The sequence below is a fragment of the Trachinotus anak genome, unplaced genomic scaffold, assembly GCF_046630095.1.
Source record: "Trachinotus anak isolate AG129_WGS33_773 ecotype Australia unplaced genomic scaffold, CSIRO_AGI_Tana_v1 ptg000012l, whole genome shotgun sequence".
Taxonomy (NCBI): Eukaryota; Metazoa; Chordata; class Actinopteri; order Carangiformes; family Carangidae; genus Trachinotus; species Trachinotus anak.
Window position 1 is genome coordinate 22420692 of NW_027273863.1, and position 18583 is coordinate 22439274.

The 18583-nt window shown below is 40.5% G+C and overlaps 4 protein-coding genes across 4 annotated transcripts; 3 read left to right on the forward strand and 1 right to left on the reverse strand.

The window, feature by feature from the left end:
- The first annotated feature begins 47 nt into the window (after positions 1 to 47).
- On the forward strand, positions 48 to 2911 carry LOC139629779 (tripartite motif-containing protein 16-like). The gene has a single exon (XM_071492617.1). The coding sequence runs from the start codon at positions 194 to 196 to the stop codon at positions 1862 to 1864; it is 1671 nt and encodes a 556-aa protein (XP_071348718.1). The 5' UTR covers positions 48 to 193; the 3' UTR covers positions 1865 to 2911.
- A 1379-nt stretch (positions 2912 to 4290) lies between these two features.
- On the forward strand, positions 4291 to 6015 carry LOC139629578 (E3 ubiquitin/ISG15 ligase TRIM25-like). Its single transcript, XM_071492285.1, is given in 2 exon segments — positions 4291 to 5846; positions 5848 to 6015. Coding segments are annotated over 2 exon segments (987 nt in total). The 5' UTR covers positions 4291 to 4902; the 3' UTR covers positions 5891 to 6015.
- A 2923-nt stretch (positions 6016 to 8938) lies between these two features.
- On the reverse strand, positions 8939 to 11501 carry LOC139629576 (tripartite motif-containing protein 16-like). The gene has a single exon (XM_071492284.1). The coding sequence runs from the start codon at positions 11243 to 11245 to the stop codon at positions 9578 to 9580; it is 1668 nt and encodes a 555-aa protein (XP_071348385.1). The 5' UTR covers positions 11246 to 11501; the 3' UTR covers positions 8939 to 9577.
- A 2489-nt stretch (positions 11502 to 13990) lies between these two features.
- LOC139629618 (tripartite motif-containing protein 16-like) lies at positions 13991 to 17122 on the forward strand. The gene has a single exon (XM_071492356.1). It carries the CDS (start codon positions 14786 to 14788, stop codon positions 16463 to 16465), a length of 1680 nt encoding a protein of 559 aa, XP_071348457.1. The 5' UTR covers positions 13991 to 14785; the 3' UTR covers positions 16466 to 17122.
- Positions 17123 to 18583: the final 1461 nt, after the last annotated feature.

Below are 18583 nucleotides of genomic sequence, written 5' to 3' on the forward strand. Positions count from 1 at the left end.
AGAAATGAGGAAGTTTAAATTCAAACCTGCTGGCCCCCGTACTGGAATGTGGAAAAGCCTGACAACCGTCCCTCTTCTTCCTGTTCTCAAAAAAAACAGTTTCAACTCTGTCCGTATATTTCCTTGTTCCCTCCCCTTCAGATCTACAGTTAAGGCAGTGAAACTCAGACAGTCGTTGTCTCTGAGAGGAGAAATGGCGCAGAAAGGAGTTCGGCGGGACCAGGAAACCATTTCTTGTTCGATCTGTCTGGATCTGCTGAAGGATCCAGTGACTATTCACTGTGGACACAGCTACTGCATGAACTGTATTAAAACCCACTGGGATAAAGAGCATCAGAAGAAAAACCACAGCTGCCCTCAGTGTAGGCAGACTTTCACACCGAGGCCTGTCCTGGTGAAAAACACCATGTTAGCAGTTTTAGTGGAGGAGCTGAAGAAAACTGGACTCCAAGCTGCTCCTGCTGATCACTGCTATGCTGGACCTGAAGATGTGGCTTGTGATGTCTGCACTGGGAGAAAACTGAAAGCTCTCAAATCCTGCTTGGTTTGTTCTGCCTCTCACTGTGAGAAACACTTCCAACCTCATGACGATGCAGCTCCATCAAAGAAACGCAAGCTGGTGGAGCTCTCCATGAAGCTCCAGGAGAACATCTGCTCTCGTCATGATGAGGTGATGAAGATGTTCTGCTGCACTGATCAGCAGTGTATCTGTTATCTCTGCTCTGTTGAGGAACATAAAGACCACGACACAGTTTCAGCTGCAGCAGAAAGGACTGAGAAGCAGAGAGAGCTTGTGCTGAGTCGACAAAAAATCCAGCAGAGAATCCAGGACAGAGAGAAAGATGTGAAGGCGTGTCAACACGAGATGGGGGCTATCAATGGCTCTGCTGATAAAGCAGTGGAGCACAGTGAGAAGATCTTCACTGAGCTGATCCATCTCATGGAGAAAAGAGGCTCTGATGTGAAGCAGCAGATCAGATCCCAGCAGAAAACTGAAGTGAGTCAAGTCAAAGAGCTTCAGGAGAAGCTGGAGCAGGAGATCACTGAGCTGAAGAGGAGAGACGCTGAGCTGAAGCAGCTCTCACACACTGAGGATCACAACCAGTTTCTACACAACTACCCCTCACTGTCACGACTCAGTGAATCTACAGACTCATCCAGCATCAATATCCGTCCTCTGAGGCATTTTGAGGATGTGACAGCAGCTGTGTCAGAGCTCAGAGATAAACTACAGGACACTCTGAGAGAGACATGGACAAACATCTCACTGACAGTGACTGAAGTGGATGTTTTACTGTCACAACCAGAGCCCAAGACCAGAGCTGGATTCTTAAAATATTCACAGGAAATCACACTGGATCCAAACACAGCATACACATGGCTACAATTATCTGAGGGAAACAGAAAAGTAACATTAATGAGTCAACAACAGTCTTATCCTAGTCATCCAGACAGATTCACTTCATGTTATCAGGTCCTGAGTAGAGAGAGTCTGACTGGACGTTGTTACTGGGAGGTGGAGTGGAGAGGAGGAGGAGGAGTTTACATAGCAGTCGCATACAAGAATATCAGCAGAGCAGGGAGCTTGAATGAATGTCTATTTGGATTAAATGACAAATCTTGGGTGTTAAATTGTTACCAAAACAGTTTTACATTTTGGTTCAACAATATCATCACTCCCGTCTCAGGTCCTCAGTCCTCCAGAGTAGGAGTGTACCTGGATCACAGAGCAGGTATTCTGTCCTTCTACAGTGTCTCTGAAACCATGACTCTCCTCCACAGAGTCCAGACCACATTCACTCAGCCTCTACATGCCGGACTTTGGCTTTATGGAGACACAGCTGAGTTCTGTAAACTCAAGTAGACAAAGGTCATTTAAGGTGCAGTTGTTTAAAATCTGTAATTTAGTTCATCACTTTATTTTGTCTCCATGTTTGTTGCTGTTGTGTTTCTGCACTGCACAGCGATCAACTGTCAATCAAACTTTATGGGTGGTACTTTGACCTCTTCTCATTTATTGTTGTGCTGATGTTTGAGTTTCTTTAGGTGGAGCTGGAACCATGGAGGATATCACTGCTCATGATGATTTTTCTTCACCTAAACTCACATTTCTCTACATGAAAATATAAACTTCTCTGTGCTCGAAATGTTTGTTGAGTATTTGTGTTGATGTATTTGTGTGTTGTTGTTTCTCTTCCACTGCATGGGCCTCAACAGAGAAATCACCAGACCTTCCTTTATCACAGATATTTTGTTCTCACTGTGTAAAGACACAAATCTATAATTACATTTACATTGATGTGTTTGTCAGAACAAATGTTGTTGTTGTTAAAATCAACTTCAAATAAGGTCTATGAGTTTTTATCAAACTGTAATTATCATGATAATAATCAATGAGGAGATGATTGATTCTTTTCTTTACCATATCTGAGATTCAGGTGAAACAAACTGATTGTGTGGATGAAGTGAATCTGTTCATGAAATCACTGAACCAGAGTCATTGAACAGACTTTACTGATCCAATGTGTAAACAAACTGAAGCTTTACATCATGAATAAAGTTTATTTTTCTTTCAAAATAAATCAAATGTTTTCCTCTGTCTTCATCCCTGATTCAAAGCTGATGGAGAAAATGTGAAACTAATGTGAGGCAAAACAGCAAAAACTACAGTGTTACAGTGTTGATGTTCAGGGCAGAGGAAAATTTGTCAGTTGGTCTCTGTCCTTTCAGCTTCCTTCACTAAAATGTGATGTGATGTTGATTTTCATGAAGATGAAACTTCAGAATGAGGCTGTCATGTTCAGTGAAATTCATCAAGACACAGTATCTGATGTTTGGTGGAGATTTATGTTGTTTCTGAGAAGTTTTCACAGTCGTCAGTCGACCACAGTCACAACGCTTTTACAACAAGTGAAATGTTGAACAGTTTCAACTATTTCAGTGTCAATCTGAAGTGAGGAAGTCACATTCCCACCTGAAGACTGATGTGAATAATATTTGTAGACTGGAAACTCTTGTCTTCCATCTTTCCCATGTGACCTGAATGCAGCATCAGTGTTACAGGGTGTGACTCCTCTTCCTGCAGTGAACATCACAGCAGCTGAACAACTGAAATCTGAAAACTGATGCACAACACAAGAGGGCGCCTTCATCCTGCTGACCAGGGATGTAGTGGAGGTTAAATCTCCTCAGCTCAGTTTGTCCACATGTTTCAGGCCATGTCTCTAGAAATCACCTCAAATATCTCTCTGTGTAGTGCAGATAATTACTTATCAAGACCCAGGTGCCGTTATGTTTACTGGGAGATTCAAACAACACAAGTGTGATGTGATGATGTGATACTGAAGGAGGTGGAGCTCAGCTCTGACCGAGGCAGAATGATCCTGCAATAGAACATTAGAAAATTAGAATTTTACAAATTAACAGACAAGTTTTATTATAACCAAGCCAACACACTTGGTTATACCTGTGAACTGTGTGTGTCTAAAAGAGAGTGACTTGTGTTTCATTCAAAGTCTCTTTTGGATGTGATCAATGGAAGAACCTTGGGATTGATGGGCTGCTGTTGTTTAGATTCTTTCTACTCCACTTTGGTTCCCTTGTCTGGATTTATCTTGAAAAAGCTCCTGTTAAGACAGGAGGACACTTGAATGTAGTTACAAACAATCCTTGTGATCATCACTGTTTCTGTGGATGACCCAGACATTCACCATCTTTACACTTGAAATACAGCTTCAAGTCAGATATTGATCTGAATTGACTTTTAATCAACTGTTATGATCATATCAGCTCATTAAAGGCATTGGTTTGAAAAATCACGTGTGTCTCAGAGTCTGCTCTTTGGTATGAAGCTGAATATTAAATATATGAAATAGATTTTATAAAAGTGTATTCCATTTATTCCATTTTCAATTAACCCAAACCTTGTTCTTATCCTGAACTGTCAAAGTCTTTTTGTACCTGACCCTGATCAAAAATAAAACACAACACTAAAAGATGATTGGTTTTTGATCAGTGGTTTTTGATGGTTTTAAAAGTCAAAGACAAATAATGTCGTCCTGCTGGTAGTGGCTTCAGATCAGAAAAGGTTTCTATGTTTAATCCTAAAAAGCTCTTACAAACTAAATATGTTCTCATTGAATGTGGAGAACTTGTTGCATTTATGCATTTAAGTACCCAACTTCAGCTTAGCACCTATTCATCCTCAGTGGTGACAGAGAACCAGTGTCGTCCTTGTGGAAAAGAGGGAGCCTGTAAAGGAGATTTTTCTCCTGGAGACATGTTGCAGTAAACACAGAAAAAGATGTTGGAAAAAAGTGGAGGATCATATGCTTCAGCCCCATGGAGATAATACAATTTAGGCAGTTGATGATTTGCTTTTAAAACAGCTGAATAGTTGATCACATGGTTGTTTTGGTCTCAGCTCATCACCAGGCCTTAGGAATCAGTTATGGGATCAAAGATCAAACTTTGCTGGAAAGATTGTAAAATATGAATAATATTACCTGTCTAGATGCTGTGAGCTGGATGTGATAGACCAAAGTACAACTAGTTTATTTTAATTGGGTCATAATTCTTACTGTATGTTGTAAATGACAGAAAAACAATCACTTAGAAACAGCTCCTCTTTGTGTGAAAGCTGAAAAAACCTTCTGTCTTTACCTGCTGTTAAACACATTAAGTTCCACCCTGTCAAGGTGTGTCTTTGTTCCCTCCCCCTCACAGATCTGTTAGTATGAGGATGGGTGTATACAACATGTTGTGAACAGCAGGAGATGATGAGTCTCACTCATTGCAGTAAGTGAACGAAAGCAGAAGGATCAGACATTTGTTTTCCTCCAGAGCACAGAGATTGTTTCTGTTCAGAGTGAAACTGTTTGACAGTGACTCTCAGGAGGTGAAATGGCACAGCAAGGAAATCAGCTGGACCAAGAAAAATTTTCTTGTTCGGTCTGTCTGGATCTACTGAAGGATCCGGTGACTATTCCCTGTGGACACAGCTACTGCATGAACTGTATTAAAACCCACTGGGATAAAGAGGATGAGAAGAAAATCCACAGCTGCCCTCAGTGTAGGAAGACCTTCATACCGAAGCCTGTCCTGGTGAAAAACACCATGTTAACAGATTTACTGGAGGAGCTGAAGAAAACTGGACTCAAAGCTGCTCCTGCTGATCACTGCTATGCTGGACCTGAAGATGTGGCTTGTGATGTCTGCACTGGGAGAAAATTGAAAGCTGTCAAATCCTGTCTGGTTTGTTTGGCCTCTTACTGTGAGAAACACCTCCAACCTCATTTTAAATCACCTACATTTGAAAAACACAAGCTGGTGGAGCCCTCCAAGAAGCTCCAGGAGAACATCTGCCCTCATCATGATGAGGTGATGAAGATTTTCTGCCGCACTGATCAGCAGTGTATCTGTTATCTCTGCGACAAGGATGAACATAAAGGCCACGACACAGTTTCAGCTGTAGCAGAAAGAACTGAGAGGCAGAGAGAGCTCGAGTTGAGTCGACAAAAAATCCAGCAGAGAATCAAGAACAGAGAAAAAGATGTGAAGGTTCTTCATCAGGAGGTGAAGGCTATCAATGGCTCTGCTGACAAAGCAGTGGAGCACAGTGAGAAGATCTTCACTGAGCTGATCCGTCTCATGGAGAAAAGAGGCTCTGATGTGAAGCAGCAGATCAGATCCCAGCAGGAAACTGAAGTGAGTCAAGTCAAAGAGCTTCAGGAGAAGCTGGAGCAGGAGATCACTGAGCTGAAGAGGAGAGACGCTGAGCTGGAGCAGCTCTTGCACACTGAGGATCATACCCAGTTTCTGCACAACTACCCCTCACTGTCACGACTCAGTGAATCTACAGACTCATCCAGCATCAATATCTGTCCTCTGAGGTACTTTGAGGATGTGACAGCAGCTGTGTCAGAGCTCAGAGATAAACTACAGGACACTCTGAGAGAGACATGGACAAACATCTCACTGACAGTGACTGAAGTGGATGTTTTACTGTCACAACCAGAGCCCAAGACCAGAGCTGGATTCTTAAAATATTCACAGGAAATCACACTGGATCCAAAGACAGAATATACAGATCTGTTAATATCTGAGGGAAACAGAAAAGCAACACGGAGAAAACAAAAGTCTTATTGTAGTCATCCAGAGAGAGTCACTGTATGGTCTCAGCAGTGGAGGTTCTAGCTTATATGGCGCCCTGGGCGAATCGCCCAGGCATGTGAATTACTTTACAACAGCAGGCTGTGTGTGGTAGTGGTAAATGACAGGAGGTACATAAGAGTCTCAGCCTCACTCTGAGGCATCATGTCCCTCATATGAAACAGTGTTAAGACTGGGATCCTGCTGGGTTTACTATGGCAGGTATGGAAGGGTTTCTCCATTATGAAGCTTCACACAGTTGTGTGGCTCAGTGTTTCCTCTGTCAGGAGACAAGTCTGAGTCTGTAAATCAGTCATGAAAATAGATGAGCAAGTGTAGCTTGGCAATGTACTTTAATGTTGACTGCAGGTGTGAACGAGTGCGTCATGCCCTGAATTGTAATCATCACGATTAATAACAAATACTTCTGACAATATTGTTGGTATTGAACTACATACATATGCATGAGATGCCATCCAATATTAAAGGCCCCAGAAGCCTTTTATGGGCTCTCACAATAGGGAAATTGTAATCTCATATATAGCACAATATGTCACTCATTAGATGGGATTGCTGCAGACACAAACCCAACTATAGGCCTATATGTTTTTCTGAGTTTCAAAAATTCTTGATTATTCCAGCATTTTTAAAAATTCATGTCTCCTTCTAAACACTTCCATATGGAAACTCCTTTTGTGACATTTTGTCTCTCCCCTGACTCTTCAAGATTCATCCCAGTAAGAACATATTAAGTTCACTGTGAGAGAAACAAGGAAAAACAACTCTAGACCTGCTGACAGTAACTTTCTCATGGAACTTGATTATTTTAGAAAGCAACTCTAATATGAGGATCTCAATTTATCAATGTATCATAAATCACACAGTGGGATTTTCGCTGATTGTATTTGAATCTTGTCACTGTACAGCAGGTGAAGTCTTTGAAGATGAAATGTTATTTTTTACTTAAATAATGTATCCTGCAGGCAGTGGGGTCAGATGACTGCTGACCTGAAGAGCACAGGTGATGCTGACGGGGCAGCTCACACAGGTGTCTTAAGTTTTCTTTGTTCTGTGTCCTGAGCTCATTCTCTGTTTGGCCTTCAGTTGAGCTGCTTCCCTCTGTCATTTCACCTTTGTTCCTGACTGTGTCGAGTGAGTAGTTGATTTAATTTTTATTTCCTTGTGTTTATTTTGTTGTTAAGTAGAACATCAAATCTCCTTGGTTTGTTGTCACATGATCATATATGTATTGATGTACTGATTTCGATTTAAATTGTTTGTTGCTTTATTCAAATTAATTTGATAGAATTTGACCTGTATCTACATTAAATATAAACACTCACCTGTAACCACTCACGCCTGACTGACTGCAAAAGATTAAATACTTTCAAATGGAACCTGTTGACTGCTTCTCCTGTTTTGCTCATATTCACTAAGACAGGTCTAGTGTAATCCAAAAATGTATACATGTGTGGAAAAATTACATTTATTTTTGAATTTTTGAATAAAGTCCCCTACATGCTTCTGTAATTACTAATATTCTTAATTTTACTCTGTTATTTGTCTGCACCAGAAGCTTTGAGGATGAAACACTATATTATAATCATGGATTGTACATTTAAAGGAGAATCTAACCCTTTTTAAGAATTCACGTTTCTTATTCCTCTGCCCAGCTGATGCAGGCTGCACAGTTTCCATTTGTTGTTGACTGTTCAACATTTCACTTGGTGTAAAAGCTGTGTGACTGTGGTCAAGTGATGACTGTGAAAACTTCTCAGAAACAACTTAAATCTCCACCAACCATCAGTTACTGTGTCTTGATGAATTTCACTGAACATGACAGCCTCATTCTGAAGTTTCATCTTCATGAAAATCAACATCACAACAAATAAAATGACCTCAAGTCCACAACAACACAACCTCTCTTGTCTTATGTGTGTCAGGACTCAACTAAACTTCTTCTCACTCAAACTTAGTGTTAAACTAAATAAAGTAACTCTGGACATTTTAACAGTTTTTGAAGCAACAACTGAAAGAAAATTTCTCTTTGACAAATCTGTTTTAGTGAAGGAAGCTGAAAGGACAGAGACCAATTGACAAATGTTCCTCTGCCCTGAACATCAACACTGTAACACTGTAGTTTTTGCTGTTTTGCCTCATATTAGTTTCACATTTTCTCCATCAGCTTTGAATCAGATCCTGGAATGAAAACATTTGATTTGTTAAGAAAAATCAACTTTATTCATGATGTAAAGCTTCAGTTTGTTTACACACTGGATCAGTAAAGTCTGTTCAATGACTCTGGTTCAGTGATTTCATGAACAGATTCACTTCATCCACACAATCAGTTTGTTTCACCTGAATCTCAGATTTGGAAAAGAAAGAATCAATCATCTCCTCATTGATTATAATCATGATAATTAAAGTTTGATAAAAACTCAGACCTTATTTGAAGTTGATTTTAACAACAACAACATTTGTTCTGACAAACACATCAATGTAAATGTAATTATAGATTTGTGTCTTGACAAAGTGAGAACAAAATATCTGTGATAAAGGAAGGTCTGGTGATTTCTCTGTTGAGGCCCATGCAGTGGAAGAGAAACAACAACACACAAATACATCAACACAAATATCTAACAAACATTTCGAGCACAGAGAACTTCATATTTTCATATGGAGAAATGTGAGTTTAGGTAAAGTGTTACGTCCCTATTTGGTCAGGGGATGTGGGGAGTAACACAAATTTAAACCCAGGGAAAAGGAGAGGAGGAAAGCGGAAAAATACAAAAAAAGATAATTTATTTACAATGACTAACACAAAGAAACATCAACGAAAAGCGGACTTCTTTGGAAGGAAGTGGTCGTTCTGCCTGAAACAGAGATACAACAAAGAATTAAATTAGCACCAAGACCTGGGTTAACAACTCCACCGAATCCGGTACACAACAACTGCTCACAGCTCTCACACACAGCACTCAAGCTGCCGAATGGCCCACTGGCACCGACTAGGTTCCTCCTCGAACTTTAAATACCCAAGCCACCTGATTAGTTAAGTGAACACTGGTGGGTTCACTTACCATGAGAACGGGGGAAGGGAAAAAAGAAGGCGGATACCTGGAATGAGAGGAGGGAAACACACAACCACACCTACACACGGCTCAACAGCCGTAACATAAAGAAAAATCATAATGAGCAGTGATATCCTCCATGGTTCCAGCTCCACCGAAAGAATCTCAAACATCAACACAACAATAAATGAGAAGAGGTCAAAGTACCACCCATAATGTTTGATTGACAGTTGATCTGTGTGCAGTGCAGAAACACAACAGCACTGAGCTTTTAGCAACAAACATGGAGACAAAATAAAGTGATGAACTAAAATACTGATTTTAACCAACTGCATCTTAACTTAAATGACCTTTGTCTACTTGAGTTTACAGAACTCAGCTGTGTCTCCATAAAGCCAAAGTCCGGCATGTAGAGGCTGAGTGAATGTGGTCTGGACTCTGTGGAGGAGAGTCATGGTTTCAGAGACACTGTAGAAGGACAGAATACCTGCTCTGTGATCCAGGTACACTCCTACTCTGGAGGACTGAGGACCTGAGACTGGGGTTTTGATATTGTCGTACAAAAATGTAAAACTGTTTTGGTGACAATTCAACGCCCAAGATTTGTCATTGTATCCAAATCCACATTCATTCCATCTCCCTCGTCTGCTGATGTTCTTGTATGCAACTGCTACAAAAACTTCTTTTCCTCTCCACTCCACCTCCCAGTAACAACATCCAGTCAGACTCTCTCTACTCAGGACCTGAGGCCATCTAATGAATCTGTCTGGATGACTAGGATAAGACTGTTGTTGACTCACTGATGTTACTTTTCTGTTTCCCTCAGATAATAACAGACGTGTGTTTGCTGTGTTTGGATCCAGTGTGATTTCCTGTGAATATTTTAAGAATCCAGCTCTGGTCTTGGGCTCTGGTTGTGACAGTAAAACATCCACTTCAGTTACTGTCAGTGAGATTTTTGTCCATGTCTCTCTCAGAATGTCCTGTAGTTTATCTCTGAGGTCTGACACAGCTGCTGTCACATCCTCAAAGTACCTCAGAGGACGGATATTGATGCTGGATGAGTCTGTAGATTCACTGAGTGGTGACAGTGAGGGGTAGTTGTGCAGAAACTGGTTGTGATCCTCAGTGTGTGAGAGCTGCTTCAGCTCAGTATCTCTCCTCTTCAGCTCAGTGATCTCCTGCTCCAGCTTCTCCTGAAGCTCTTTGACTTGACTCACTTCAGTTTTCTGCTGGGATCTGATCTGCTGCTTCACATCAGAGCCTCTTTTCTCCATGAGACGGATCAGCACAGCGAAGATCTTCTCACTGTGCTCCACTGCTTTGTCAGCAGAGCCATTGATAGCCTTCACCTCCTGTTGAAGAACCTTCACATCTTTCTCTCTGTCCTGGATTCTCTGCTGGATTTTTTGTCGACTCAGCACGAGCTCTCTCTGCTTCTCAGTCCTTTCTGCTACAGCTGAAACTGTGTCGTGGCCTTTATGTTCATCCACAGAGCAGAGATAACAGATACACTGCTGATCAGTGCAGCAGAACATCTTCTTCACCTCATCATGACGAGAGCAGATGTTCTCCTGGAGCTTCTTGGAGGGCTCCACCAGCTTGTGTTTTTCAAATGTAGGTGATTTAAAATGAGGTTGGAGGTGTTTCTCACAGTAGGAGGCCAAACAAATCAGACATGACTTGACAGCTTTCAATTTTCTACCAGTGCAGACATCACAAGCCACATCTTCAGGTCCAGCATAGCAGTGATCAACAGGAGCAGCTTGGAGTCCAGTCTTCTTCAGCTCCTCCACTAAAACTGCTAACATGGTATTTTTCACCAGGACAGGCCTCGGTGTGAAGGCCTGCCTACACTGAGGGCAGCTGTGGATTTTCTTCTCATCCTCCTTATCCCAGAAGCTTTTAATACAGTTCATGCAGTAGCTGTGTCCACAGGGAATAGTCACCGGATCCTTCAGCAGATCCAGACAGATGGAACAAGACAGCATTTCCTGGTCCAGCTGAACTCCTTTCTGCGCCATTTCGCCTCTCAGTGTCAGCGACTGTCTGAGTTTCACTTTCTCTGAACAGAGTCTAGTTTGAGCTCTGATCTAAAAAACATGTGTTTCTGCGGTGAACGTGGCCTGTCAGCTCTCTCACTTCACTACATGTTGTTTCCACCCATCTTCAGACTGTAGATCTGAAGGGAAGGGAACAAGGAAACACATGAACTGAGTGGAGCTCACTGTATTTTAGAGGAGGAAGTAGAGGGAGGATTGTCAGGCTGTGACTCAGTCAAGGAAGAAGAGCAGTGTGTTTAACCCTTTACTTTTTTGTTTACTACAGAGATTATTTGCCCTTTAGAAAACACTGATAAGTTAACCTTTTAGATGAGAAACTCTTCCTTAGGTCTGAAGAAATGGTTCCACAACTGTCTAAGCTAGTTCTTCTATTATCTCAAAATATGTTTTAATTTTTGTTTTATAAATTAAAGTGATTAGGCTGTAGTGGATGAAAATTACAGAAATCAATCGTTGTTGATTTTTCAATATTTTTGAATTGTTTGATAAAGTTCTTGAAATATTTTTGGATCAAACAGGTTAAATTTAGAATTAAATTTTGACCAAAAGGAAAATTTAATATTTGATGTTTTTAAAGAAACAAATCAAAGAAGTTACTTTTTGCAACTGTGAATCTCACAGGACATGAATGCACCAGATAATTTGACTTTGAGTTTAGTCTTGGAGTTATACACATGTGATTAATAAAATCCTTTCAGTTGTTTTTTAAATGATCCATCAGACATCACACTGTGGAGGTTATGTTCTCATCATACTAGCAAAGTTTTACAGTTGGATGTCAATACAATTATTAATACAAAAGCATCAAGAGTGAAAAATCTGTTTCAAACAGCACAAACACACTGTAGTGAACCCCAACTTAAGAACAATCTAACATTAGTGAAGAATAAACTACAATATTAAAAAATGCCACGTGTAGTTGATTACCGGCTTTATAATAAGATCAGAGTGTAGTCTCAGTAACCAAACACAAACTACATAAAATTGATTGGTTACCTGGTAACATTTTCTAACGAATAAAAGAAAAGCAATAATTTCTGCATTTTATTTCCTTTAAAAGATTAATTCCTAAAGACTTGAATGTAACACACTGCAAAAGCAGGAGTATATGAAGTAGTCCCAAATCAAATTCCAAATACCTCTAGATATTTTGCATGATAAATATTCTCCAAATACAACACTTGGTTGCTCTTGAAGCCTGTCAGTGACTTCTGTTCTAAATACCTCACATCAGTTGAGTATCAAAGTTCAGTTTTGACCTTGGAAACAGTAATTTGACAAAAAACATGACTCATCTCATGTTCTTAAGACTAGGATGGAGTTAACATATATACTGAGTTTGCAGTTGAGATAATGCTGAAAGCTTATGTAAGCATATAAGATTTTATTTAATTGTCTTTTTATTTGATTTTCAAAGCATTTGTTTTAGGAGAAATATTAACTTCTTTAGAACAGACAGATTCATCAGATGGTGTCAGGTTCTGAGTAGAGAGAGTCTGACTGGACGTTGTTACTGCGAGGTGGAGTGGAGAGGGAACAGAGTTACAGTTGCAGACACATATGGGAATATCAGCAGGGCTGGGTCCATGAATGAGTGTGCGTTTGGATTCAATGACAAATCTTGGGTTTTAGAGTGAAACTGCAGCAGTGGTTACAAATTCAGACATAACAGCATCATCACTCCAGTCTCAGGTCCTCAGTCCTCCAGAGTAGGAGTGTACCAGGATCACAGAGCAGGTATTCTGTCCTTCTACAGTGTCTCTGAAACCATGACTCTCCTCCACAGAGTCCAGACCACATTCACTCAGCCTCTACATGCCGGACTTTGGTTCAGTGAATATAAAGGAGCCACTGCGGAGTTCTGTGAGCTGGAGCAGATGAAAGACTAAAGACAGAAGCTTGGTGGAGGAGATCCTTTTTTTTATATTTCAGATTTTCATTTTAGGGCAGCACGGTGGTGCAGTGAAGGTTCTGGGTTTGATCCCCGGGCCTGGGGCCTTTCTGTGTGGAGTTTGCATGTTCTCCCTGGGTCAGCATGGGTTCCCTCCAGGTACTCCAGCTTCCTTGCACAGTCAAAAGACATGCACGTTAGGTTGGTTGGTGACTCTACATTGCCTGTAGGTGTGAATGTGAGCATGAATGGTTGTTTGTCTCTATATGTCAGCCCTGTGATAGACTCACATCTAGTCAGTTTCTGTATCTGAACACACTTTTCTTTGATATTACAAACTATTCTAGCAAATTGTATCTGAGCTCAAACAGTGACTGATGATAAAATAAATTAATGTAGAAGAAAACTAAGTAAAAGTACTCCATTTGGAGAAAAATGACCCCCTGTTACTGACATGAGAGAGTTGATACATAAATGCAGTATTTTACTGCTATGGTTGGATGAGGTGGATCTGATTTTGGTGAACAAAACTCTGTGTTAAGAATTTCTGAATCTGATCTTTCCCAGTAGAGCTGGGTTGATAACTGGTCAAATCAATATACTGAGCAATATTAGCTTATTACTGATATATTGGTATTGTGTATATGTGTACTGATATGTAACAAGATGTTTCTGTTAAAAAATGCCACAGACATGTTTAAGGTACTTTAGATATGTTTGTGAAGAGATGTTTGTTTATGTTAAAAACTGTCTTGGATATTTTTAACTGTTCAATTTAGTTTAACTGAAATGAGACACAGGAGGCCAAGTCACATATATCTATAAAATGTGAAGGATAACACAGTAAAGTCCAAGACGTATGTTCATTGTGATAAATGTTGATATTTTCCTAAATAAATCTGGTATCAGTGGAGTTACAGCTGCAGTAATGATCAGGTTGAATGAGTATGGTGAAAGATCTGATGTAGTGTTGAACTCACTGTTGTTTCAAATATTCTACTTTTGTAAACAAGTTGACTTTAAAATGATGTGATCTAGTTCACGGTCAGATTGTTAATAACAATAACAATCACCGTCACCGGGCCTTAGGATTCAGTTATAGAATCAAAGTTTACAGAACTTCAGAATGAGAAGCTCTGTTTTTATTCTTCTGCAGAACTCCATTAACTTTGCAGGAAACTTTGTAAAATATGAATAATATTAGCTGCCTAGATGTTGTAAGCTGAATATAAGAGCTCCAAGTGAAACTATTCCACTTTATAATTCTTACTGAGTGTTGTAAATGACAGATAACACACCCTGTCTCTCACAAACAGCTCCTCTTTGTGGAGCGCAGAACAGACTGAAAGACACTTCCCTCTTTTCTCTCGTATTCCTGCTTCAACACGTATCAAGCTCCACCCTGTCAAGCTGTTTCTTTGTTCCCTCCCCCTCACAGATCTGTAAGTATGAGGATGGGTGTATACAACATGTTGTGAACTGCAGGAGATGATGAGTCTCACTCACTGCAGCAGGTGAACGAGAGCAGAGATCTGTTTTCCTCCAGAGCACAGAGATTGTTTCTGTTCAGGGAAAGTGAACCTGCTTGACAGTGACTCTCAGGAGGTGAAATGGCGCAGAAAGGAGTTCAGCTGGACCAAGAAAAATTCTGCTGTTCGATCTGTCTGGATCTGCTGAAGGATCCAGTGACTATTCCCTGTGGACACAGCTACTGCATGAACTGTATTAAAACCCACTGGGATAAAGAGGATGAGAAGAAAATCCACAGCTGCCCTCAGTGTAGGCAGGCCTTCACACCGAGGCCTGTCCTGGTGAAAAATACCATGTTAACAGATTTACTGGAGGAGCTGAAGAAAACTGGACTCGAAGCTGCTCCTGCTGATCACTGCTATGCTGGACCTGAAGATGTGGCATGTGATGTCTGCACTGGTAGAAAATTGAAAGCTGTCAAGTCATGTCTGATTTGTTTGGCCTCTTACTGTGAGAAACACCTCCAACCTCATTTTAAATCACCTACATTTGAAAAACACAAGCTAGTGGAGCCCTCCAAGAAGCTCCAGGAGAACATCTGCTCTCGTCATGATGAGGTGATGAAGATGTTCTGCCGCACTGATCAGCAGTGTATCTGTTATCTCTGCTCTGTGGATGAACATAAAGGCCACGACACAGTTTCAGCTGTAGCAGAAAGGACTGAGAAGCAGAGAGAGCTTGTGCTGAGTCGACAAAAAATCCAGCAGAGAATCCAGGACAGAGAGAAAGATGTGAAGGTTCTTCATCAGGAGGTGAAGGCTATCAATGGCTCTGCTGACAAAGCAGTGGAGCACAGTGAGAAGATCTTCACTCAGCTGATCCGTCTCATGGAGAAAAGAGGCTCTGATGTGAAGCAGCAGATCAGATCCCAGCAGAAAACTGAAGTGAGTCAAGTCAAAGAGCTTCAGGAGAAGCTGGAGCAGGAGATCACTGAGCTGAAGAGGAGAGACGCTGAGCTGAAGCAGCTCTCACACACTGAGGATCACAGCCAGTTTCTACACAACTACCCCTCACTGTCACGACTCAGTGAATCTTCAGACTCATCCAGCATCAATATCCGTCCTCTGAGGCATTTTGAGGATGTGACAGCAGCTGTGTCAGACCTCAGAGATAAACTACAGGACATTCTGAGAGAGACATGGACAAACATCTCACTGACAGTGACTGAAGTGGATGTTTTACTGTCACAACCAGAGCCCAAGACCAGAGCTGGATTCTTAAGATATTCACAGGAAATCACACTGGATCCAAACACAGCACACATATGTCTGTTATTATCTGAGGGAAACAGAAAAGTAACATCAGTGAGTCAACAACAGTCTTATTCTAGTCATCCAGACAGATTCACTAAATGTTGGCAGGTCCTGAGTAGAGAGAGTCTGACTGGACGTTGTTACTGGGAGGTGGAGTGGAAAGGAGGAGGAGGAGTTGATGTAGCAGTCGCATACAAGAATATCAGCAGAGCAGGGAGCTTGAATCAATGTGGATTTGGATTCAATGACAAATCTTGGGCGTTAAATTGTTACCAAAACAGTTTTACATTTTGGTTCAACAAAATCAAAACTCCAGTCTCAGGTCCTCAGTCCTCCAGAGTAGGAGTGTACCTGGATCACAGAGCAGGTATTCTGTCCTTCTACAGTGTCTCTGAAACCATGACTCTCCTCCACAGAGTCCAGACCACATTCACTCAGCCTCTACATGCTGGACTTCGGATTCCATGCTGTAATGGAGACACAGCTGAGTTCTGTAAACTCAAATAGACAAAGGTCATTTAAGGTCCGGTTGGTTAAAATCTGTAATTTAGTTCATCACTTTATTTTGTCTCCATGTTTGTTGCTGTTGTTTCTGCACTGCACACAGATCACCTGTCAATCAAACATTATGGGTGGTACTTTGACCTCTTCTCATTTGTTGTTGTGTTGATGTTTGAGTTTCTTTTGGTGGAGCTGGAACCATGGAGGATATCACTGCTCATGATGATTTTTCTTTACCGAAAGTTGTGTTGATGTATTTGTCTGTTGTTGTTTCTCTTCCACTGCATGGGCCTCAACAGAGAAATCAGCAGACCTTCCTTTATCACTGATGTTTTGTTCTCACTGTGTAAAGACACAAATCTATAATTACATTTACTTTGATGTGTTTGTCAGAACAAATGTTGTTGTTGTTCAAATCAACTTACAAATAAGGTCTGAGTTTTTATCAAACTGTAATTATCATGATAATAATCAATGAGGAGATGATTGATTCTTTTCTTTTCCAAATCTGAGATTCAGGTGAAACAAACTGATTGTGTGGATGACTTGAATCTGTTCATGAAATCACTGAACCAGAGTCATTGAACAGACTTTACTGATCCAATGTGTGAACAAACTGAAGCTTTACATCATGAATAAAGTTGATTTTTCCTCAATAATAAATCAAATGTTTTCCTCTGTCTTCATCCCAGGATCTGATTCATCGCTGATGGAGAAAATGTGAAACTAATGTGAGGCAAAACAGTAAAAACTACAGTGTTACAGTGTTGATGTTCAGGGCAGAGGAACATTTGTCAGTTGGTCTCTGTCCTTTCAGCTTCCTTCACTAAAACACATTTTTCACAGAGAGTTTTCTTTCAGCTGTCGCTTCAAAAACTGTTAAAATGTTCAGAGTTACTTTATTTAGTTTCACACTAAGTTTTAGTGTGAAAAAGTTTAGTAGGGTCCTGACACACATAAGACAAGAGAGGTTGTGTTGTTGTGGACTTGAGGTCATTTTATTTGTTGTGATGTTGATTTTCATGAAGATGAAAGGTCAGAATGAGGCTGTCATGTTCAGTGAAATTCATCAAGACACAGTATCTGATGTTTGGTGAAGATTTAAGTTGTTTCTGAGAAGTTTTCACAGTCATCACTTGACCACAGTCACACAGCTTTTACAACAAGTGAAATGTTGAACAGTCAACAACAAATGGAAACTGTGCAGCCTGCATCAGCGCCAGTCTTGTCACCATAAAATGAATATATTTCTTTAGATTTGATTTCAGCTATTTCAGTGCTGGTCAATCAGAAGTGAAGAAGTCACATTCCCACCTGAAGACTGATGTGAATAATATTTGTAGACTGGAAACTCTTGTCTTCCATCTTTCCCATGTGACCTGAATACAGCATCAGTGTTACAGGGTGTGACTCCTCTTCCTGCAGTGAACATCACAGCAGCTGAACAACTGAAATCTGAAAACTGATGCACAACACAAGAGGGCACCTTCATCCTGCTGACCAGGGATGTAGTGGAGGTTTAAGCTCCTCAGCTCAGTTTGACTAAAGTTTTTACTGAAGATCATGATTTTAGGCTGAGGAGATTTATAATCAAATACCTGATGTCATACATCCTGGTTAGTTCTGTGAATCTGCTGTTAGTCATTAGGAATTCATGTTTTAAGACACAAATGCTTTTGTATTCAAACACAACACATAAATCACCATGACACCACTACCATGTGTCTGTAGGTCAAGTCATGTGTAAGTGATTTATTTGTTTAATCTTCAATGTGACAATACTTGTGGACAAATGTGCTCAACTCTTTGAACACAACCTTAAACCTTCAGAAGAACCAGATAATCATTTAGAGCATCTGTGTCAGGCCTCTGGCTCTGCTATAGCCTCCAGGATTGTCTTGCCCTTGGTTATTAGTATTGTACTGTGTTATTGTTGGTACTAAACTACATACAAGCATGAGATGCCATCTAATATTAAAGGCCCAAGGAGCCTTTTATTGGCTTCAACAATAGGCAAATTGTGATCTAATATGCAGCACAATACATCACTCATTAGATGGGATTGTTGCAAACACAATCCCAACTTTATATGTTTTTCTGAGGTTCAAAAATTCCTCATTATTC